This window comes from Hippichthys cyanospilos, chromosome 1 (assembly GCF_059441005.1).
Source record: "Hippichthys cyanospilos isolate Australia breed blue-spotted pipefish chromosome 1, RoL_Hcya_1.0, whole genome shotgun sequence".
Classification (NCBI taxonomy): Eukaryota; Metazoa; Chordata; class Actinopteri; order Syngnathiformes; family Syngnathidae; genus Hippichthys; species Hippichthys cyanospilos.
Window position 1 is genome coordinate 23,270,204 of NC_142369.1, and position 24,970 is coordinate 23,295,173.

General features: G+C 40.5%; 1 protein-coding gene across 1 annotated transcript; it reads right to left on the minus strand.

Annotated features, from left to right (window-relative positions):
* Positions 1–6,933: 6,933 nt before the first annotated feature.
* On the minus strand, positions 6,934–23,145 carry fem1c (fem-1 homolog c). The gene is made up of 6 exons (XM_088430601.1): positions 21,852–23,145; positions 15,046–15,215; positions 13,676–13,864; positions 10,639–11,150; positions 9,308–9,484; positions 6,934–8,098 (listed from the first exon to the last, which is right to left on the minus strand). Exons 1-6 carry the CDS (start codon positions 22,393–22,395, stop codon positions 7,834–7,836), a joined length of 1,857 nt encoding a protein of 618 aa, XP_088286727.1. The 5' UTR covers positions 22,396–23,145; the 3' UTR covers positions 6,934–7,833.
* Positions 23,146–24,970: the final 1,825 nt, after the last annotated feature.

Here is a 24,970-nt window from a genome sequence, read left to right on the forward strand (position 1 = left end):
AAAGGTTTTTTTTTTTTTAAATAAATGACTATTTGGTTTTTAAATTGATTGTATTTATATGTTTTGATTGATTTCATTTTTATATAATTTAATATTTTTGTATTACCGTATTTTTCGGACTATACGCCACACCAAGTTTTTTGTCATATATATATATATATATATATATATATATATATATATATATATATATATATATATATGTGTGTGTGTGTGTGTGTGTGTGTGTGTGTACTTATAAGTGATGTTGGGAGTTAACAGATGCAGTGTAATGCTATCATTTGCACAGTTTACACAAAAGGAGGGTCAAAGGCGAGCAATGTTTATTGTGGGCAGTCATTTGCAGCAGTGTCATGATTCCTAGTGATGGACACCAGCAGCGGGCTGGAATATCCAACATCGTCTCTTTAGACACTGGACATGTGCACGTGCATTATGACTATGACAAGCTGTTTTTAAACACTAACCAACTTCACTGCCCTCAGTGTTAGATTTTACACATGGCGGTCTAGTGGATAAATGCCTCTATGGTTCACTATAATAAAGAATAGGAAGTCAACATTTTTAAAATCCATTTTCTATAGTGTTTTTCATCATTAAAGTCACAATTGAACTGAAATCTGTACTGCTTCATTTTGAATGACGGGTAAGGTACATTCCCAGTGTAAAGGCTTTTTCAGCTTGCACAACAAAATTCATCCATCCATCCATCCATCCATCCACGTTGCTCAGGCACCCTTTGACATAGTCACCAAGAGTGGGGACCGAACCCAAAACTTTCTGGTTTTAAAACTAATCAAAACTAAAATGAATAAAAACGAATAAATACAAGATAAAACACCTCTAAAACAAAGCAAAATTAGCTGTATTTGAAAAGAATAGTCAACATTAAAAAAGAACCATATAAAAGTATTATAAGCCAGACTTTTGCCAGTGCATGCTTAATGCTCTTGAACTCTACATACCTTACACCAAAAGACCAAATGACTTTGATCATAAGGGTGGGAAAATATCCAAATTTGGCCTGATTATCATTATGTGTGCAGCTGAATTAAGTTACAAATAACTGAGGAAGCCTTTTTGGTAAAAGCTAAAATGATTTCAACATCAACAAAGCAGCCTTAGACATTATTATCAGTGCATAATCACATCATCTAAGTCAAATCAATTTTTGAGTGGAATCTCATTAAAAGCATGTGGGTGGGAACTTGGAAGCATGCTATTACATTTTGTTCATCTTTCACTGTACAATTATTAGTGAGGTTGAACTGTGCATGTGGCACATGCAGCAGACATAGGACAAATCAGTCTCATAGGCATGTCGCAGTTTTACAAAATTCAGAATGGCTCGAATGCATTTCAAAAGAAGGCACATTACAAAAAAACGTTTTGAACTATTTGTACATCCCAAAATAATGACTTGTTTTACAAATCTACAAACTGTGTAGCTGTTCGAGAAACAAATGTTACTTTCACCAAAGGTTGATTTTATTGTTTTAACTTAGAAGATTGGATTTGGGCTGGCTGAAGAGCTGAGGCAACAGTAATTGCCATTTGTGATGGTTTTGTTGTTTCCTGAAGTTGAAGTAAAGCAATTTCACGCATTCTGTCAAACTTTTGACCTGGCAGTTTTAAGAGCATAGTCCCACTTTGGTTTCTCTCCAGCAGTGCCAATCAAAAGAAATATCATCTCTCTGCATGAAAATATTTGATGATGCAGGTGTACCTCGTGTTATATCTAGCGTGCATAACGTCTTTCCTTGGTGCCCACGTTCATCGCCGACGCTAAACTATCTGCCACAAAGCTGAACCAGTGACTCATCGGGTCTGCCTACGTTCCTCTGATGGGGTATTCCTCCCTTTTCCTGTCCGTCTAATCGCCATGTGCTGTCGTCTCCCACCGCAGCCTTTCACTGCTGTGACTCACTGCTGAGGATGTGGGCGCCAGAAAAGTTTTGCAAATAAAAGCGCAGTCATGGCTGGAAGCACAGCCTGGCCGACGACCACTTATTTAACACTAATCAATAGCCTGTTATTATTCAAATACACCACTTTATTTTGAAGCACATGCCCATTCGAACTTGGTTGCTAACCAAAACAGCACCACTGAAGCACGTCAAGAACAACCCTTAGAAGAAGGAAGGTATTTCGGACCTGGAGGATGTTTGACATTTTTGATGCAAATGCATAGGATTTGCTGACATGCTGTATAATTTGGGAGAATTGTAATTTGTCCAACCAAAATGGCTGACATCCCGGTTCAAATTTTAGGCATCGGTGCTTGTGACTTTTCAGTAGATGTTGTTGATGATGAGTCTTGCAGGGTTGTGTTTCAGGACCCCTACTATACGTGTCCCCAAGTTCAACTTTGAATTCATCGCGCCAGCTATTTATAAACATCTTGTTTTGACAGCTGACTCAAAAAGTAGAAGGTCTTGATGGAAGACTCGCTCTCCCTCTCTAAATTTGCCCATAAAATACCCTCGTGACTGGAAGAGATAAGTTATCCGGCTGCGGAACACCCTCCATACGGCTATCAAATTCATAGCCCATTGATCGGCATGTTAATACCCTGCCCATCTATTTTAGCCGTTATGTAATAGGTCACGTTTTCCCCTCTGCACTCGCTTTCTCCATCCTGAGTCCATCCAGCCCTCGTGTCTGACACTCAGTGGGTGCTCCCATCACCACCAATACTTTAGGTAGCTGGACATATTAGTAAATCATGTGCATCAGAAAGAAAAGTCTTTTTTTCAAAATGTCTTGTTCTTGTGTTAAAAGATATGCTATTTTTCAAAAGTATGAATTATCAGTACTCTTTATCATCAAATCCTCAAAGATTCAGTACATGTACTGATATCAGTGTGAAGAACATTGGTACTAACATTTATGAAAATATACATTTTTCTGATATGCAAAAAAGATGCTGTAGCACTGTCAAAGTTTTTCTTTTTCTTTCTTCTTTCAAACAAAACAACTGCTCCATTAAAAAACTATTTTCATATTGAACTAATACAAACATCCATTTCTAGTTCAGTCACATAAAACGCACCGATGTTTTTGAGTCATAAAATGAAGAAGGACAAAAAAACACGGGTACAACTTAAAGCTGAGCACGATATTGTTGAACTGTAACACGTTGATGTTTTTCCCAGCAGGAATTCTCGCGCAAACGATTCCAAGAGATCTCAGGGAAAATGAAATCGACAAGGCCAGAGTCTGAAAACAGATGAGGATGTGTCCGTGCCTAAGGAATCTCCAACACGTGAGCAAAGTCAACAAAAGCACGCTTTGCACTTGCTTAAAATATTGCCCGGTGGGTTCCTCCACTAGCCGATATGTTTCTTCGGGTTTCATTGGGGAAATGAAACATGCGGCGTCTCTGCTCCCGCCAAGCTATTAATACTTACTTTCTGCAATGCGTGAAAGGGGACACTGAGCAGGCAAGCTTCAAAAAGTTTTTGCCAAGGTGCCCACACTTTCAGCATGAGGGCTACTTAAAAAATGACCAAGTCCTTATTATTTATCCGCTTCATTTATTATCGATGTAATTTGAATGGTTTATATGAACAATGTATGTCGGGCAATGTATTGAATGGCAACAATTGAAGCGGTTGCCATTTTCCGGATCTAGCAAATATTTTTGGGCCATTGTGCAAAGGTAAAATCAAGAGAGTGTGTTTCTATAAGGTGATTTTCATGCAAAGGATGTAAACAAGAGGTTTTTATGCAGTATCTTTTGTTATTGTTAAGCTTCACCCAAAGTGTGTTTTGAGCATTTTGTTTCAGTATTGTTATAAGATTTTTAAATTGTTTTACTGTAATGTGATTGTGATATCCTTACTGTATGTAACCGCTCTGGCTGAACAGGTTTCAAGTTAAAGACATAAACTTAACGCTTTTGATCTTGAGAGTTCACCAAATTGACCTACACACAATCTCTAGTTTCCTTTTCCTGCACCCCAAAAGTTGAAATTTTCGTCAAAGTGTATGAAAATAAGCGACGATGTAGTTGTGGTCAACATGCCAGCGCCTGGTTTTAGCCTACTTTTAGCGAGCGGAATAAATGAAGACGTGAATACAGGGCTGCCTCTCAATGAACGTCGCATGAAATTTAGACTCTAGCACAGGTTTGTCATACAGTCACCTCCATCAGTCAAAAATAGTTTCAACGTTGTCGCGCACCAAAGACTGTTACCCTAAAGGTTGCACATTACAGAAGTCATGTTAGTATGATATTTTCCAAAATAAAATAACATTTGTGTAAACAACAATGAGGACCTAGCCTGATACAACGACGCGGACTCAGATCACTTCGTCCTATGACGGCAGAGAACGCTATCTATATACAGAAGGAAGGTCGCTGCTTGCACCCGGGAGGCGTGTCTCTTCACGTGAAGACTAAACACAGCTGACTTTGTGGCGTCATCACAAAAAAGCCAAAGAAAAAGCGCAGCTTATGCTGATCCGGCTTTAGGGGTGGAAACGATCATATTTCTGTCGCAGTTGTGTTGTAGCTAGTCTCCCGTTGAGCTATTTATACAACGGATGTCACTTGGAGACAGCAGAGGGGCAGCAACAGGGTCTGGTGATTGAGTACCAGCAGGTACCCACACGTGGCGGCCCGGGCTTAATGTAGGGCACCTTCCCAACTGGGCATTATTCTGGACTAAATATAGATGAAGCCGCACATGTAGGCTGAGCTCAGATGAGTGGCAAAAAGCCGCAAAAGGAAACCACAATGACACTTTGGTGACAGAAGACTGAGGGCTCCGCCTGCGTGTTCACACACTCTCACACTCAATAAATGTGCGTGCGGTTGGCAACGGACGTAATTGTTCATTCGTTCGTTTTCCAAACAGCTCATCCTCAAAGAAAAACACTATAAGAGCCCATTGCGAACACAGAACAAAGTTTGAAGTGACTGAATTGGAAATATCAGTCAAAGACAAACATATGACTGAGTTCCATCCGTGCATTTTCTTAGCTGCCTATCCTCACTAGGGTTGAGGACATGCCAGGGTGTCGGAGACTATCTCAGCTTTGTTGAGGCAATAGGCGGGGTACACCCTGAACTGGTAGCCAGCCAATAGCAGGCAAAGCAATGACAAACAAGCATTCACACTCACAAACACCCAAGGGCAATTTAGAATGTCCGATGTGCCTACCATGCAGGTTTTTGGGAGTGTGGGAGGACACTAAATCACCCATTGAAATCCCACTCAGGCGCAGGGAGAAGAAGCCGGAATCAACCCCATGACCTCCACAAGCAAGGCAGACTTGAATGGAGTTTTGTTACAACCGACGCAAGACTCATGCAAAAGTGGACTCTGGAACGAATTTACTACCTCGCTTCAATTCTGTGAATACTTTCAATAGCAACAGGACAAACAGCGGCCAAATGATGTATTGTTTTACAGACACTTTAAAATAGTCTTCTAGTACTCTCCCTCCCGTTGGAAAAAATGCTGGCTTGATTATTCACCCCGCTCCCCCGGCCCACCCGCAACCACGGTAGGCAGTATATTGATTTTGCCATCTCGTCACCAAGCTCTAGAAACATTTGGTTTTGGTAAAACCCTCCTAAACAAAATCAACGGTTTATCTCGCGATGACGCGCGTTTGTGCTTTGATGAGTCACTCAGTTTAGGGGTGACTGGATGTAAGTCATAGATAGTCACGTGGCCTCTTCCAAGGGTTATTTATATCACGGGTGTGGTTCACTAACAGCCATGTGACGTAAAAATACACCAAAGAGTCATTTTAATTTTCAAAACAGTTTTGAGGGAAGAAATCAGCAGCCATTGGCCTCTCTGGCCTTTATTACTCGCCGGCCAGTTGGACCGCAAGACACAAGCTGTAAATCATCAGAGTGTTTCTATCTTGGCTGCTTCTAGGAACCAAACGGAAACGAAATACCAGTAAGCTGTGTAAAGGTTTCTCCGGACACTAGAATTGGTTGACGGTGTTTTCCTAGGCGGTGTTCTCTCTCTGCTGAACGAGATGTCTTGACAGCAAGAAGCGTAAATGACACAGCAAATTATTGGCTAATTGTTCTCATTCCCTCGTCAACTAATTGAGTTGGGCAGTGAGCCAATGAAACAAAGACGTCCATACGTCAATTCGGTGAAATGAAACGATTACAGTAGCATCAAGCTCACGGGCCTCTGCCAAGGCTTAAACATTTGTCAATTACTTTGTCAGGATTTTATCACGCGTTGAGTAAAATTTGAGAAAAGTCACACTTTCAAGTAGGTTCTGACGGGATGAGAAATTTGAGTGAAATTGGGGTGTTAAAGTTAAAACTTTAAAATTGTCTTAATATTTGGATGAACTAACGGCATTTTTTAACACAGCCCTTTCTATGTTTGAACAAACAAACTAAAGAATATTTGCTACAGTACAAAACATGGACATGTTCAATTGTTACTATCATCATTATAAATGTTAACATTGTTCTTCTGTTTTCGGTCTTCTCAACAAGTGACTGTCTCGTCACTGGTTAGGAGTTATTTTTAGAAAAGATCCGTGGGCTAATCATTTTGTCCTTATGACTAAACTGTACTTTTTTTTTTTTTTAATTAGATTGCACATTCATCAATTAAAGGTTATTACATTTTCAATGATGGAATGTTCTCAGATACGAAAACAAAACTATTAATTTTGAAAACCAATTGACACTTGTAGATTGACTTGAAATCTACAACACATTGATTTCAAACATTTAGAAGTTAACTTACATGAAAAAAAACATTTAACGACCAGTAACCAGACGATTGAGTTCAAATTGAAGCAAGTTCGTTTAGAACGTCAAACATATGCACCAAAAAATATATTGTGTGGATCTGTGGGAACATCTAGACAAAATAGCTCTCAAGTCAGGTTAATATGTCAAAATCTGGGCAGGAAGTTGCACACAATGACAAAAGGAGCAGAGGTGCAACATAGGTTTATTGTCAAACTGATTCATTAAGATACAAACAGGATTAATGCTGTGTCCAATCTCTGCTGTCAGTAAAGTGCTGATTCAGACCAAGTTGCCACTGGGAGTTGTCGTATTTTATTTTCCATTTCAAACTGTTCGGTGGAAGAAAAAAAAAGGGGGGGGGGAACATCCGCTGTCATATAAATGATGAAAACGCCCCCCGCCCCGGCTATTCAAAAGCCACACATCTAATTAAAAAACAACAACAACAACAACAACAATGTGCAAATATGATCATTCGCAAAGCTTTACTGAAACCAGCGACGGGCAAACGTCTTTGAATGTTTTCATCAAAAGATGGCATTTTTAGGATTGGACAAAATGGGAGTCCTGATGGTAGCCATGAGGTAAACACAGATGAGATATTGCACAGACGAGTCAATGAAAAACAGTCTCTTTCCAACAGCCTAGCCTGTGCATAGAAGGAGTTGAATAAAGCACTTATGGTGTTAGCGGATGCCCCCCAGTCAGCTTCACTTTCTAAATATAAAGCTGATGGCTTCTTTTGTAGAATCCACACAAGCTTCCTTAAAAAAAAAAAAAAAAGTGGGGGAGTTGAGAACCTTGTTGGCAACAATTATGGGAAAAATTGAAGACCTGAAAAGTCCCAGCATACGAAACAAGTGTGGGTGGGGCATATTTTGATTTTCTGGATGGAGAAGAATCTCTCATGTGTCTTTCTGTGATAATAAATAGCATTTGGGTGAATATGCCGAAAAGTTCTTTTTGTTTTTTTCCTCCTGGAGGAAAAAAAGGTTTACGTCCGTGTCGTCGATCTCATCCCGTCGGTTCCACTGATTTGGAGCTCAATCGGCTACGTTTGTTTTTGACGCATCCATTTCCAGTCATTATCTGTGGAGCAGCACGAAGGCCTCCAGTTTTTCTGGGATGTCGCCCTGGTAGCGGAGGCCGTGCTTGACGATGACGCGGGCGGCCAGGCACTGCAGCGTAGTGTGGTTGATGGGCTGGACCACGTTGCGTGCCAGCTCCTTTTCGCCCAGGAGCTCGCAGGCGGTCTGCTGGAAAGCGTTGGTGCAGTCAAAGTGAGCGCCGCCCGACACCAGCAGGTTCATGATGTCGGCGTGGCCGTTGGACGCGGCTGTGTGGAGCGGGCTGGCGTGCCGGAGCGGTGCCGTTGGGGGGGGACAAACGATAGCGTCACACACAAGGCCTCAAAACATTTTCTCCACCGATAAGCAATTTTTCAGCACTCTCTCAGTCAGCTACAAACTGTGATTCTCCGATTGCCCGCAAAATAATAATTACAACAGCTTGAACTTTACCTTGTTAAAGACAGTTCGGTTATCATTAACTATTTGCATTTAATCATTCAGAATAATGTTTTGTCAAACATTTAAGATACCGTAAATCCCCAAATATTAGATGCAATTGGCTGTTAGCAGGCTACTACACCAACGTTTAGTAGATTTGTACTAAATTTAAAACAATTTTCAAGAATGTTTTTCTATTAGTTTTTTTTATTCCAGATTTCAGGAAATTTTCAAGTACATTTACTCATAAACTGCACGTTTTAGTATTTTGTATGTAGATTATTTGATGTGCGCGAGTTAAAAAGTCCTCCGATTCCGGAATGACCCATACGCAGGCCAGATAGCCAGTCCAAGTCGCTTAAGTAAACAAATATCCTCAGAATAGGAAGACATGGGACACGCATGCTTAGCATTATGAGAGGAAAACTATTAGATAGAGGTTGGTTTGTTCCTATACTTTGTCTTGCGACCTAGCAAGAGGGCCATTGGCTGTTGCATCTCGATTAACTTGTTCGTTATCCATACGTTGCGCTACATTCACGGGCTCTTTTCATACTTGTAAAATAAAGGATGGGTCAAAATTTGAGCAGTAAATCTTGCACCACATTCAAGTATGCGACAGGTCGCTTTTCAGGGGGAAAAAAAAATGTTCAGCTCAGGCTGTTGTCATGGATAAAAGTTAGGTCGGGTCTGCAAACCTGCGTACCACTTATGAGCATCCCCACAAAAATATACATAACTTACAGATATGAACACATGAAAATATGAATGGATCACAAAATGAGATTTATTCTGTTTTGCTTTAGTTTTTACAATGTCCCCAAACTGTCGGTGCGTCCAATACACGTCAACGTCGAAAATATTTGAATTTGAAACTAAAATTAAAGGTACGTCCTATGTTAGGGGAATTACGGTATATTTGTTTTAACTTAAGGCCTTGCTACGATTTGAACAGCATGAGATTCCTGAATTGATAACAAAAGTTAAGCATCTGTTTTTGTTTCTAAAGCCTTAGTAGCAAAACTAAAAAATGAGCGAGGGCGTGACTGACCTGTTGTGGTCGTCATCTCGACTGTGGACGTCAGCGCCGCACTCGAGGAGGATGGCAGTGACGGTGAGCGAGGGGAATTTGCAGACCGGGTAGCGGCCCACGCAGGTGGTATTGCGGTCGGCGGCCAGGTGAAGGGGCCCAAAGCCATTTTTGCCACGCGGCTGAAGCTTCAGAAACCTGCACACGTGCAAAAGCAGGACAAATACTTATAAAATAAATAACTTTTCATTGCACTAGATTATAGGTGTCAAAGTCCAGTCCTCGAGGGCCGGTATTCTACAGGTTTTTTTGATGCTTCTCTCTCAAAAAAAACTGCTTTAAATGATGAGGAAAAAGTTTAAACTCCTGCAGAATGAATAATTTGAATCTGATGTTTTGGGGAGAAAAATCTGGAAAACATGAAGGATACCAGTTCTCGAGGACCGGAGTCGAACACCTCTGGGCAAGATCATAATGTATTTTCCTCATGTAATTATCAAATGATACTAATTAAAATAAAAAAAAAAAAACAACAACAACAACAAAAAACAGGTGAAGCTATTTTATTACATTTTGCATTTGGTGACGCTATTCTATTACATTTTGCATTTGTATTACAAAGAAGAAGCTTTCAAAAGAATAAAAAAAAATAATAAAATATGTGTATATTATATATATAAAACACAACTATGTTCATTAAGTTTAATATTTGTCCTTTTTATCGTAAAATTTAAAATGTTTCATAGTTTAATTTTTCATGCACTTTTTAAACACCGTCTATTTCTAACCTGATTGTACATTTGAAAACACCTAACATTTTACATATTAACTCATCTTAGACTTTTTTAAATGGTTAGGGTTACTTTATGTAAAAAACAAAACAAACAAAAAAACTGTCAAACCATTGTTTAAACAAACAGATTCTCGTCTTTTTTCCTAATTTTATATATTCTGTGTTTTTCAAGACATTTAATTTCCCTCTATACAAATGGAATTCTTTAAAAAGATTTGCTCATTGGAAAATAACCCTGATAATTCAAGCATTTCTTTAAACAATAAATTGCCACCCGCTTTAAAAACATTGTTTAAACTTTATGTATTATTTTTTTAAACCCAATAAGTTCTCTGATGGAAAATTTAAAAATGTAATGTAAAAACTGTACAAAAAACATCACACACTAAATATTTGTGCGCGGTTTTTATTTCTCTGACCAAACACTTTCTGTCCGACACATTGCTTAAACGTTAAAGATGTAGTTTTAGATTATTTGTAAAAAATATATATATATATATATAGTTTCGCGATTAGTTGAGGAAGCAACTATACGTGCGTGCGTGTGTATATATTGCACCTATAGATAGTCTCCTTCTTGAAATGGTCCTGCTCTGCAGTACAGGGCACCTTCTCCAAGAGACAGATGAGGTGCAGGATGATGGACAGTGCCTTGCTGAGCTGCGCGGGGTCCGGCGGCAGCGAGCGCCTTTGGCGGATGGCGCGCTCAATCTCTAGCACGCTTTTGGACAGGATGCCCATCAGGTCTTCGAAGGACACGGACGTGCCCAACAGGCCTTTGGCGCGGTCCTGCAGCATGAAGGAGAACAGCTCGGCGAACGACAGCAGGCTGGACGCGGTCATGGGGCTCAGGGGGTCCAGGTTACTCTGCTGCATGTCCAGGGCGTACTTCCACAGATTGATGCAGCGCTCAAAGTTGCCAGAGTCAGCATAGACTGCACCGCGGTAGCGGATGTAGTAGGATGTGTCTGGGTGCTGCGGACCCAGGATTCGCTCGCGGATGAGCAGGGCCTGCATGCGCATCTCGTCGGGGTCTGATATGAGCCCATCCAGTTCCTCGTTGTTTGTCACCTGGGAAATGGACCAGGAGGTTAGTCATCGTTACTAAACCATGCAACGGGGTAGGTTTTTTTTTTTTGCTTCATTATTTATTCATAGTGACATCCAAAGTTCAGTGCTAAAAAGGGCAGTTCACATCAGTCACTTCCGTGAAACATGAAAAGCTAAGCAGTAAAGCCAAATACATTTTTTCCCCATTGTTGTAGTAATCTGATTTACGACCTTCGGATTGGTAGAATTTTGTGGAGTTCTGGTGGTGAACCCTTCAAAGACCACAAATCAAAATGTTAACTACTTACTAGAAGTAGTTAAACAAACCATCTTTGATATTAATTCAAGGTTCATTTGCTCTTTATATTTGATGCAAACCTAACCTATAGGACCAAAAACATTAAGAATAATTATATTGATCAGTTTAACAATGTAATACAGTCATTTGATTTATTGCTTGTTTGCTTAGTAAAAAAAAACAAAAACAACAACAGACCTTGAAAAAAGGAACTGTATATTAAATCACAATGGGGGAAGAGGGTAATGAATCACAATTAGGTTATTTTAGATCATGACCTGCCACACAAAAATATAAAACCTATGCTGTGATCTGCAAGGAAGGATGTCCGTTTTAGATTCAAAGCTGCAATTTTCTTTGAAATGTAGCCATACCCCAGGGTTGCCCAAATGATTTGAATTGATCTGATTGCTACTAAATTCAAATTGAGTATACAAAAAGAGAGTAACACTGCAAAGGCTGTAGTTCCATAATTAATCATTTGCTTACAAAACAAACTATTTACTATTTACAAACCAAAATTAAAAAAAAAGAAAAAAAAACAAAAGTGCATAAAAAACAAAACTAAACAAAAAAAAACATACAAAATAAACATGGACCATCATCTTAGTAACACAGTGACGCCGACCAATAGCAGACCAGTATCTTAAGGACGCCGTGACGGCAACCAATAGCAGACCAGCATCTTAGTGACGTATGCAGTGACGCATATAGTGACATATGAGCGTGATGTGACACAGTGGGATGACCGTCATGTTTTAATTTTGTAAAAGTTGTTGATGCCGTAAGGCAGGAAAAATGTCATAACAAGGGATGAAAAAACTTCATGTTCGACTTTGTAACGTGAAAAAAACGTAAGCTAGGGACGCCGTAACCCTGGGGTGCACTGTATATCATTCATCTTAGATATTTTCATCTGCTGTGCAAATTGGACGGAAAAACTGAACTGGAAGGAAGTTTTGGTTTTATTTTTTTTGTTTCCATTTTATTTTGAAAAATGCATGAACATTATATGCTATGGTGTCAGCCATAGCTTGGTGCAAGGTTGATAATTCACAAGGAGTGTTACAAAATATAATGCCGCAATAAGATGGAGCGCGATGGAGGCGTAAAAGCGGCCGTTTTGTATTATAGTCGATGGAGTTCGCGCGACAGGGTGCCATGACACATGCGTCGCAATGGAGCGACCCGCCACAGGCGTGGCGTGTAGTTAGGAGAGAAGTTAAAAATTTCAAACTTTTGACACGTGTCACGTCAGCCAATCGGCTTCGGAAACGTTCAACGGCTCACACAGGGGGCAGGAATGAATGCTTTGCGCTCACCCAGAGCTACCCAACACATCCAGCTGGGCTTTCATTACAAAAATGGAGCCAAGCCAGAGCACGCACCAGGCTTGTAGAATGGTGGACGGGAGAACTTGGGACAACTGATATGTTCAGCGTTTGCGTCCTTTTTTAACAGCTGTTGAACTGTAGTTATTGTACTAAGATAATGATAGCGCAGCACTGACAACACAGTATTTAGCATTGTATCGGCCACTTGATTGAGACATTGAAATGTTTATGGGGTTTTTTTGGCAGATGAGTATTGCCGCAAAGTGAGGGTCACGCAGTGTAAAAAAGAAGAATACGAGAAAATATTGGCTCTGCCACGTGCCGGAAAAGTGAAAGTTCTCAGCAATGCTCTCCTTTCCGAATCCACTGTAAAGTGCACAGCAAGCTCACAACTCTCCCCTCGCACGACAATGTTGCGTGAAAAGTGAACATCATCTTGACCTCGCGACAACACACCTCGCATAGAGCGTAAACGACGCGCTCCATAAGCCTCCAATAGATAGGTAATCATTTTTGTTTGTGGTTTTCTTCTGAACTCAGAATTTCCAACTCCTGCCAGGGAATTCCCTCATCAAATGAAATCAGGTATACAATTGATGAGTGACGCGCAATTGCAAAAGATGTGTGTTGTCACATAGGGTGTGCTCAACAGAGAAGTTTGATGATTGGCAACTAAACGGGAAATTCGGGTTTCACTTGGAACAGTGAAATTCAGCATGCATGCCTATAATGAGTAAACTTGCCCCAAAAGATCCCATGGCTGCAAAGACAAACTAAGTCTGGCATTTTGGTTAGAAATTTACCAGCAGATTACCATCAAATTTACCATTACGGGACCATAGGGATAGGTAGTAGTGGGTATCCATGTGATTAGTTGCTTTTTTTTTCCCCCCTTGCGTTCCTTTTTAGCTCACCTCTCGAGCGTAGTCATACGCCATGATCAGCTGCTTGGGTTCAGGTTTATGGACCACGCTGTTGGTATCCATGTATCTCAAGTCCATGGCTTTTTTCCAGTATTTCAAGGCTCCCAGCAGGTCTCTCTTTTTATCCACAAACGTGGCCCCCAGGAGCTCCAGGGCGTCGATGCGCTCCTTGTGACTCGTCTGAACGAGAGGGAAGAGTCAAATTTGGTGTTTCCTGAAGAAGTACAGTGGGCCCCCGGGTTACGAACTTAATCCGTTCAGCGGCTACGCTCGTATCTCGAATTGCTCGTATAGCGGGCAATCCAAACCCATGTTAATTCGTGAATGCGTGCAACGCGCGCCGAAGCCTTAGGTAAAAACGACACACTGTATACATATATTAAAATTGAGTGACATAATCTGCTGTACACTTGCATTATATGTTAAATACAATGAATAAATAGCTTTTACCTTTGAAACGACGAGACTTGAGCTGGGTGTAAGCAGAGGGGGGCAGAGTCTAACGCTCAAAGTTAATACGACGATAGATATGCTATTGGTCTTACAGTGTTACAGTAACTCTTTCAGTCAGGGTGCAAATCACGCAGATACTAAAACATCATCCTCTTATTTCTTTCTTTACCGCTGCTAGTAATTTTAGAAGCTATGTCTAACAGATAAAGTTTGCAAAGTCTTCACAACATTCCGTTTTTCACTAATTTTCTCTCCTTCCTTCCATCCTGTCCCATCAAGCTAGATAAAGGCGTTCGGCCAATAGCATATCGGCATTTCTGTGATTGACGTGTGACGCCGGCCAATAGCATCTCCGTGAGTGAGACCGGGTGACCTTAATCAACCAATAGCATATTCGCATCTCCGTGACTGACTGATAATTATTCGCACTTTTTTTTTTTAAACGGTTGGAATGTATTGACAATTAATTTTTAAAAAAACACACATTTAAACCAATGACAATTCTTTGTCCTGCAATCGGCACATTTAATTTCATGTCAGCTGTTTTTCCCTTTAGCTGTACAAACACTACACTTAAATGGTAACATATTTAGACACCGTGAGTGAGACAGTTAGTGTGACGTTGTAAGACCAATAGCGTTCACGTTACTACCACAAGTATCTACTGATGATTGATGATGTCACTACTGTTGATTTTATTGACGCAAACTAACGAGAACATTTCTACATACTCAATGGCCAGCATGTCGAATTGCTCGTAAGGCGAGAGGTTTGTTCGTAAGCGGAGGACAAAAATCTCCCTGATCCACGCTCGTAAGGCGAATTGTTCGTAAATCAGGGAGCTCGTAAGCCGGGGGCCGACTGTATTATAGACCAGCCAGTGCAAAGCTGTGTTGGGAAAGACTGACCTGGTGGTGCGCTGTCAGGTAGTCGACAATGTTTGTGTGCCCTGTGACACTAGCGGAAAGCAGCGGTGTCATGCCGTAGCCATCCTGCTCCATGGACGCCTTGTACTGTAGCAACATCCGCATGATCTCCAGACTGCCAGACTCAGCACAGTCGTGAAGCGCTGTGTTGCCTGAGAGAAGAGCACAATAACACACTAAATTTAAGCTTTATTTTTCAGAAAAATAATAAACTGGATAATAAACTAAAGACTTACTTAAATTGAGGTTTTTTTGTGTGTGCATACATTTGGCATGGCATGACAATCAATTAATTTACATGGACATTTTTTGCAATTGATTGGCACAGTTGATCAAATCTCATGACTGGGCATTTTCTGTACTGTCAAATATAAACTATGTCCTGTTTTCATATGATAAAGGAACAGAAATTCTGATTATAAAAACATTCTATCAAAAACAAATCAACCAATCATCCATTATCTTGTCAGTTACTTGGTTCACAAGCAAGATTGTTCCCAATTTGCAGACTCATCAATGTGAGAAGTTCTCACTGCAACAGGAAATTGCAGAAATACAAGCTTTAACCTTACATAGCAGGCATGGTTTGCTTTCGCATGGCGGCAAGGTGACATCAACAGGTAAAACCTGGCAAGCCAGAGGTTTAAGACAGTGTGAAATTCTGAACAACGAACGTTCTGAGCAACGAACAAATCTGAGTGTGCTGTCCAACTGCCACTTTCTAAACACAGAGGAGCATAGTTATAATAATTTTAACTATAGAAGACTTCCATTTCATGTCATTAGAGAGAGAGAGAGAGATATCTATATATCTATATATCTATATATATATATATATATATATATATATATATATATATATAGAGAGAGAGAGAGAGAGAGATATCTATCTATCTCTCTATATATATCTATATATATATAGAGAGAGAGAGATATCTATCTATCTATCTCTCTCTCTCTATATATATATCTATATCTATATATATCTATATATATCTATCTATCTATATATATCTATATATATATATCTATATATCTATATATATATATATATATATATATATATATATATAGAGGGGAGCTTTGACAGGGGATGCTGTTGTGTACCCTATACTGAAAAGATGTCTCTGTACGACCTCTTTTCATTCTGTGAAGCCCTTTGAGACTTCGGTGATTTAGGGCTATATAAATAAAATTTGATTGATTGATTGATATATATATATATATAGAGAGAGAGATAAATATCAATATATATATAGATAAATATCAATATATATATATATATATATATATATATATATATATATACATACATATATATACATATATATATATATAGATATAGATATATAGATATATTGATATATATAGATAGAGATATATTATATATATATATATATATATATATATATATATATATATATATAGAAACACAGACAGACAGACAGACAGACACATAGACAGATAATTGAAATGTTTATTTGGTGAATATTGTGGACACCGAGCGGCGTGGTTGCCGAAAAGACGTCATTTTGACGCGTGGAGCCACGTCGAACTTGCAGGGAACGTCAAGCATAAACCAAGCTGCAGACGTTCTTGCAGGATTTGCTCACTAGCTATTTCTTAAGCTTAATGATGTCTTAACCTTGCGTTTGCCCCCTGGTGGTAGGATGACTGAAAGTGCTTAATTAGACACGTACTGGTAGGCAGCTTTTTAAATGTTAATATCGCCGATTTTCATCTCAATTAATAGTGGCAGCCAATATCTTGATACACACAGTGGACCCCCGGTTTCCGACATCCCTGGCTTGTGTTATTTTGTCCCTTCTTCACGTCATATTTTTCATGTTACGACAAAACTCCTCCTCAATCATGGCGGTCAGTGTGTGTGCGTGACTCGCGCTCGGCTATACACGCGTCACAGCTTAAGTCACTGAAATGCTGGTCTGCTACTGGTCGGTGTCATGACCCCCTAAGATACTGGTCTGCTATAGGTCGGCGTCACGGAAGCACTAAGATGCTGGTCTGCTATTGGTTGGTCACGGTTTCTAAAATGGCGGAACGTTAAAGCTTTGTTCACCTGTGAGTGCTTACCAAAACGTATTTATAGTGCATTTTTGTGTTTAATTCAAACTTAAATTGGTCAGCCATGGATCCCAAGATTGCGAATGATGTTAAAGAGAGAAGTAAGAAGATGAAATATGTGGAAATGAAGCTGGCGATAATCAAGAAATACGAAGGCTAAGCTAGGCTACCCTCACTATGGAATATGGCCATAACAAGCTCTCACGACACTCAAAGGTAAATAAATCCTTTCTGTATTTTTTATTTATGATTTTATTTAATTGTACACATGTATATTATATAAGTAGCACGCACTTTACTATTTTGATACCCATTTTTAATATGTATTTGCAATTTTTATGTTTTTACCTGGGCTTCTCCACACATATGCTATTTACCATAGGTTTTGATTGCCTGCCATACAGCAAATTCGCATTACGATTCAATTTGTTACATTTTTTTTCTGTGATAGGTTTCTAAATGAGAAATTAGGGACTTTTGCTCCCATATAAACAGTACTAGAGCGGGAGGCAAATGAGACACTGGGGAGGACAAGTGAGACTGGAACAGTAGCTGCCAGCAAAAATACTATTACATTTCCTGCTTGGATTTGACCCACATACCAAGGACTATTTGAGGTATTTTTGGACGTCTCAGCTTATAAAAAAAAAGGGTTGTGGGCTGAGGGGGCTATCTAATGTAACTTGTTTCCAGTGAATTGACTGCAACAATATTGTTATTCATGAGCTGGCCGACTAAGAGGGTGCATTTGAGGATTAATGTCAACAAGCTTGTCCCTGATTTAGAAGCTCGGGATGTTCACGATTAAACTGATGTCTGTGTGGTGACCCCACATCTTGAGGCCAACCCAAACTTAGGACAAACAGACAGCCAACATTCCGGCTTCAGAAGGCAGGGAAGTTATTCCTGACAGTTTGTGCTGATAGACCTTTACTCTACCTACCTATAATGACAAACACTTTCAAAGTATTTATTTCAGAAGACAACAAGACTTGTTGACATTGTTATGTAGCTTAATCAAATTTCTTTTTCAGAGCCAGAAGACAAATGTCATGACTACTTGGTCAAGTGAAAGACATGAGATACATACATTTAAACATTTACAAATAAACACTTAATTTTGGCTGATAAATCAAGAAAATTGATTTCATACATACATTGACGTGTCATTTTTTAGCTTTAAGTAGTTTAATCAAAATATGACATCTACCAGATAGCAATTCCTGGCTTTTTTGTGGATTTATTTTTTCAAAAGTAGTTGTACATATAAACACTGTGGAAGGCCTTTTTTAATAACATGACTGGAAAAGAAATGAAAATGAATGAAATGAAAAGTCAAAATAAAAAAAAAAAGAATAACCCAAAATTTTGTATAACATCTCACAAAGGTCTTTGTCTACACTTAAAACAGACAATTTTTTTTAGTCAAAGTTGATGTAGTGATCTATTAAAGGCAAAATCTAAATGATCACTGTCCATGTAAGTCCTAGCTCATTCATTGCATATTGAACATGCTTGTCGGCTGGCCGTTTTGTGCACTCAAAGGCATAATCGCTGACATGTACGTATGTGCTTCTATCATGGGTTTGCCTGAATCTTATCTTTAACATCACCCATAAATGCACAAGCCTTTGTCCCCGTGAGCTATTTTATTGTGTATACTGCATGTGTACTCATGTGAGGTAAGGAATTGCTGCCCATGTGAAAAAAGACCATCACAAAGCCCCGTCTCCATCGATGGTTTCTACCCTATACTACTCTGATCTGCGCAACTCTACTCTATGCCAAAAGACATTGCTTCCCCTAACACTAATGCCACTCCCCTGTAGCCCCTCCTCACCTTGCCGGTGACATAATGTTACAGGCGACTGTAGTGCACGTGCACGCTGCATATGATGAAAACAAATCAATGGAGCAGGCGGAGAGATCATTGTAGTTTTTCCTTGCATTGTGTTTTGGAATACTGCCCAAACCAGAAAACTTCCATCAAAAGTCCATCAAAGGAAGATGTGGAAGCAAAAGTTTTTTCATTCTTTAGGCCCAATTCGACCAGGTTTCTATTTTGCACTACTCTGCCCTGCTCTACTCCACTACATACCAAAGGACATAGCTCCTCTGCCCCCAGTGCCATTCCTCGGGAGCCCCTGCTCACCTCGCCAGTGACGTGATGTTACCGGCACCGGAAGAGTGTGGGGTGCATACAATAACATTTTTTTTTTTTTTAATTGAGCATGCGGAAGGTGTATTGGACATGGTGCTTGAATCGTGGATGTTTTGGAATACTGCATCAACCAGAGGACAGTATAGCGTGGTTTCAAAACGTCATTTAAATACTTTGTGGGCCATTGATTGGTCTGAGACGGTTTCAAATATGCGGCGTGGAAAACTAGACAGGGAAGACAGCCACCAAACAAACCAAAAATATCTTTTGCTTCCACAATCTTCCTTTGATGGACCAAGTCAGGTCCATCAAAGTAAGATTGTCAGGTCCATCAAAAGGAAGATTGTGGAAGCAAAAGATATTTTTGGTTTGTTTGGTGGCTGTCTTCCCTGTCTAGTTTTCCACGCCGCATATTTGAATCCGTCTCAGACCAATCAATGGCCCTCAAAGTATTTAAATGACGTTTTGTAACCACGCTACTTTTTTTGGGGGCTAAAACTAATGGGTACCAGAAAAAGCGAGAAGGATAGAGCCAAGTAGATTTCGCAGTGAAAACTGAATTTGTCCTGGATAATGTCGGTAGAGACAGGGAGTTTTTTTTTCCTCTCTTCATCATTAAATAGTGGCTGTTTTCAAAGTCTATTTTTCTGTAGTGCATATTCAAATTGGCCTCTGATCAATTAACATCCTCTGAAAGTATTGATGTCACATTTTGTTGCCAGGCTACTTTTTTTGGAACCACAGCCCAACATACATGAACCCTTAACCCTTTTGCGGTCAACTTCTGGTATTTTCTATGTTACCGTGTATAAGACGCACCAACACTTCGGCAACAGCACAAAACAATACATTTCATATTCCTAAACTCTTTATATTTTCTTGTGTTCATATCCGTAAGTTATAGATTTGTTGCGGGTTAAGTGTGTTTAAGATTTCCCACATTGTGGCCGTTGAGTGAACACAGTGCCAATGTAACTGTGAATGCGCTTGAAGCAGTTATCCTTTTCCTCGCGACACAGGTCGAGTTCATTTTGTCATAAATAACCAAACTTGTATAGCAGTCGTGTTCCATCAAGTTTATTATTGTGTGTATATGCCAAAATACCACAATTAATAAATGAGTCAAATGGAATACATTTCCGTGTTCTGCAGGGCCCACAACTTGCCAATCTTAAGCTAACACAAGCTGCTGTTAGCTACAACAGGCACTTGCAGCTAACAGCTACCTGATGTCCACTATCTAGCAGGTATAGTTACGGCAATTACTGCAAGGAAGAATACGACTGACATAAAAATGCACATCTGTGCATCAAAACTCTGCTTATGTGGCTGACAGATCAATGTTGCTTTATAGATGTAAATAAATAAATAAATAAGCACTCTTTATGGTACAACTATACATATGACAAGAAATCTCTTGAATCTTGAAGCATTACTCGCACACATATTGACATCTTTGATCAGGTCTCAAAACACTCCAATGTGATTGTTTTGCCAAAGCATTCCATTCGTATGACGGTTGTATCCGTAGTGTCAGTCCATCAATGTGTCGTTGATATCTGACGGGTAATTTTAGAAATATTCCAAATTGGAAACTTTCCATGGGAATTGAGTGTGAATTGAAGGTAAATTATTCCAAAGGTAACAGATTAAGATCAAGCATAAGATTTCGTTTAGTCATAAGCAGATATCCATAGACAACTGGTGAAAGACGGGGTGTGTAAAGCACACACGCAACTAAAGTTTTGCCTTCAAACTCAAATAACATTTTTTTTAAGAAACAACAACAACTCTTCCTTTTCAGTACATTTAAATCAAGGTACCACTAGACCCAATCAAACAAAAGGTCTTCTAAGACACGAGAACAGTGTGCTAACCTTCAATTGTTTCCTATTAGATGCCCTGAGAGTCAAAAAAGGAATATAACGCTAGCCATAGACGTTAAAATATTTTGTATGCTAGAGACCTCTAGCTATAAAAAGAGAGTAAAGTGAGGAAAGCGTGGTGAAACACAAACACTGAGATTAAAAGTGAAAGTGGTGGCAAGTGAGGAAAAACTTTATTTTAATATGGCATTACTTTCTTTGCAAAGTACAATAAATGTACAGTGCCATTTTCTTGTTAAAGGCACGCCACTAAAATACACTTAGCGTGAGCGTGTTAGAATGGATTATAAGTGTTTCTATTCATTTCAATGATAATCAAGTGATCTGAGTTACAGCCATGGGCACAGTCATTAAATCAAGGCACTTTGTGTCTGAATTATGATCCAGCCACACCAAAGGCAAACGCTGCTTCAGTTCACGTTTTTCACAATTTGATTGGTATATAAGCGGCTCTAGAAGATGGATGGATGGATACAAAGTAGATAATTTATGCCCTCCTGTAGTTCTGATTTACCTTTGGCTAATGGCTAAATGCTGTTATGATCTTTCCTCACGCTACATTTGTTGCTGGTACTGTACAGTATAAAAGGGGTGCTTGGTTCGCAGCTTCTCCGAATGTGCAAAAAGTCTGGCACGTTGTTAAGTCGTGAGCTTACCTTTGACACTCTTCCTATTGACGTCGGCGCCTCTCTCCAGCAGGTACTGCGCGATCTCCTTGTGTCCCTTGTAGCAGGATATCATGAGACAAGTGTGCCCGTGCCTGTTGGCGACCTCCAGGTCGGCCTTGTGCTCCACCAGGTACTTGACGATGTCCAGGTGGCCGTCGAAGCAAGCCGCCCGCAGCGGGGTGGAGTTTGTAAGCGTCGTGCTGTTCACCGAGGCTCCGTGGCCGAGCAGCGACTGCACCACTTTTAGGTGGCCGGCGGCCGACGCGGCCCACAGAGGCGGGGCGCCCTCGATGGTCTCCCCGTCAAAGTTGACTGAGCCGCCGACCTCGACGGGCGCCCGGCAGCACTCCAGCAGGTACTCCACCAGGTCCAGGTGGCCATAGCGGGAGGCCATGAGAAGCGGCGTGGCGCCGTTCGTTTTCTCGCCCATCAGCTTGGTCACCTCGCGCACATCTTTGTTCTCCAGGAGCTTTTCGAGCAATCGGAGTTTCCCGTCTCTGGCCGCGTTGAACACCGCCGTCTTTAAATCCATGTTGGGGGGACACGCGCTTACGAACCTCAACTAGGGGAGGGGGGATACCCGGGGATACCCGTCAAAGTTACGTTGTAGAATCAGGTTGAGGGGGAGCCTTTTGTTTACAGCTCGTCTCGACAACGCTACTTAATCGCGACTCTCTGCCTCAGAATCCGAAAGTCAAGGAATCACCCCCCACGGACTTTAAAAGCCGACGATTCTACTTTTAACTCTTTGTCCAGGCTCGCCTAACTTGCTAGAACTAGCCAGCTAGCCCAACTAGCTCGGCCTAGCCTAGCCTCTCTCCGGTTCCCTTTTTTGCTCACTCGCTCGAACACTCACCCCGATAAACGTCTTCGCCACCTGCAAGCACGACCTCCGTTCGAGCTACTTTTCAAGCGAGTCATAGTCCAAAAACATAACTCGTATGACGTCGAGTGCTGTATTTCCCTGAGGGCTGAGAACGGAGGAAGGGGAAATCCACCGCCACAAGCCAACAACACCACCCGCCCAAACTCAACCTTCTCCGGGAGTCGCTGTCTTCCGCCACCCTCTTCACTCGACGACGCGAAAACGAGCTGACTCAATAAGTAAAAAGCAAAAAAAAAAAAAAGAACGATCGTGAGTGACCTGTGGTGAGCTGGACAATTATCCCGGAGAAGAGAAAGGGGAGGGGGAGTGATGACGGTGAGGTAAACAGGGGAAGGCGGCTGTCCGCCCACGGAACCACCAGATGATCACGACTCTGCTTGCGTCGAATAGCAGAGCAGAGAGCAACGCTCACCCTTTTCTCCTCTGCGTTAGGCGATTGACGTGCTGTGTGTCCAATCGCAGCGTGGCAAACATACAATCAGTAAACCAATAAGAAAAAAAGAAAAAACAAATACCGATACCACGCTTGAAAACGAACTATTAAAGTGGTCCCACCGCCTACAAAACATCGTAGTTCAAACCGTTTATTGTTGTTGTGTTTTTTTTTACTCATCGAGTTGGCTCTTAATCACTGGCTTTTGTGCAATGGTGTAATGAATGTGATAATTTCGCTCCCTGCAGGGCAATGGAAGCATAGCAAAGGAAACACAGTGGCGTCTCTAGCGAGAAAAGTTGAGTGGTGCACTAGAGTGGACACGAACAGCAAAACCTATACGATAAATTCTATTTCAATTCAAGAACACGATCCTGTTTTATTCACAACTTTACAAATTATGACTAAAAGCTTTAAAATACGTCAAATGAAAGTATCTCACACCAACCCTTCATTTAATGAATAGAAAGGATGTCCATTGATCTTTCATCTGAGCAAACTTGTCCCAAACCCATTTGTCAAAGTCCAATAAGCCGTGACCGTCTTCATTTTCAATGGACAGCATACAGTAGCTAGTGCAATTCATCTCTGCTGGCCCATTGGGTTTCTTGTAAATGTCGTGATCCTTTTTGGTGTTCAAGTATTTTTTTTTCTAACTCAGTTGTTGTCATTTGAGTTGTGATGATAATTTTGAGAAGTGATTCAGTGTCAGATCATGCATCCTGTACGTTATCACAAATCAGCTGCAGCAGACAGTGTGTTGTCAATATACAACTCTGAGTGACAGTACAGCGGATTTTAGTTGCACATTCAAATTCATCATAGGGAAATGATTTGCTGAATTTGCCATGAGCTGTGCTGCTCTAAGGTGACCATTTTGCAAAATCTCTTTTCCACTTGAGCAAACCACGAAATTACGAGCTTTGTAACTGCTGCAGTTTGTTTACCTCCGTATCCTCGGCGCTGACTCTTACTCTTGACCAGTGTCATCCACTTTTTTTCTCTCAATCAAATCTTTGAATCTCATTGTTGTCCATGTAGTGTCCAGCGATTTTCTAATCACACAGTTAGCCATGTTCCCCTTGAACTATTAGGTTGAAGGTGCGTATTTTGTCCTTACCTGCTTGAACGATATTAAAACGTCCCTGCTGAATGTTTAATTTCTCCTTTTTGCACAAGTGCTAAATTTACTCTTTATTAAAGCATCAACAGCATTCATATTAATGATTTGCTTTTATTGTCCTTTCGGTTACAACCAAAACCGGGCTAGCCTGCTGCTGCTATCCGTCAAGACAGAAACAAGTTTGTTATGTCTTGCATCTGATGTATGTCACTCCAATATTTTGATTTGGCTGATTTCGGCCTTAGGGCCACATCGACCGGGACGCGTGGCTGTCTACTGAGAGCGGTTACAAACATGCGCACTATGATTTTGGTGGCTCATCATACACAACAAACGCAGTTCGAGAAATTGTGTTTTCATAGCTTATTATGGCTCTAAAGAGAAGACAATTGTTTTGAATCTGCAGTGCTCCACTAGCACCATTTAGTAGGGCCAGGCCCCCTGGCCCCAAATGCAGAGACGCCACTACGGACGACGGCTTAAAAATATACAGTACAGTCATACGGGTGGAGCAAAATTCTATTTGTATGTTTTAAAACAAATAATTGTTTATTTAATCACACAGAGTCTTGAATAGCACAAAGACTAGAGTAATTGGATTCCAATGGAAGTTACCAAAGGAAGGCAGAAACATAGTTTTAACCCTTTTGCTGTATTTTATCCAA

Coding starts and splice junctions, on each gene's coding strand:
- fem1c (XM_088430601.1), bottom strand. CDS start 22,395: ATGGATTTAAAGACGGCGGTGTTCAACGCGGCCAGAGACGGGAAACTC. Junction 13,865..15,045: donor ACCTGACAGCGCACCACCAG/GTCAGTCTTTCC, acceptor CCTCTCGTTCAG/ACGAGTCACAAGGAGCGCAT. Junction 9,485..10,638: donor AAGAAGGAGACTATCTATAG/GTGCAATATATA, acceptor GCACGTGTGCAG/GTTTCTGAAGCTTCAGCCGC.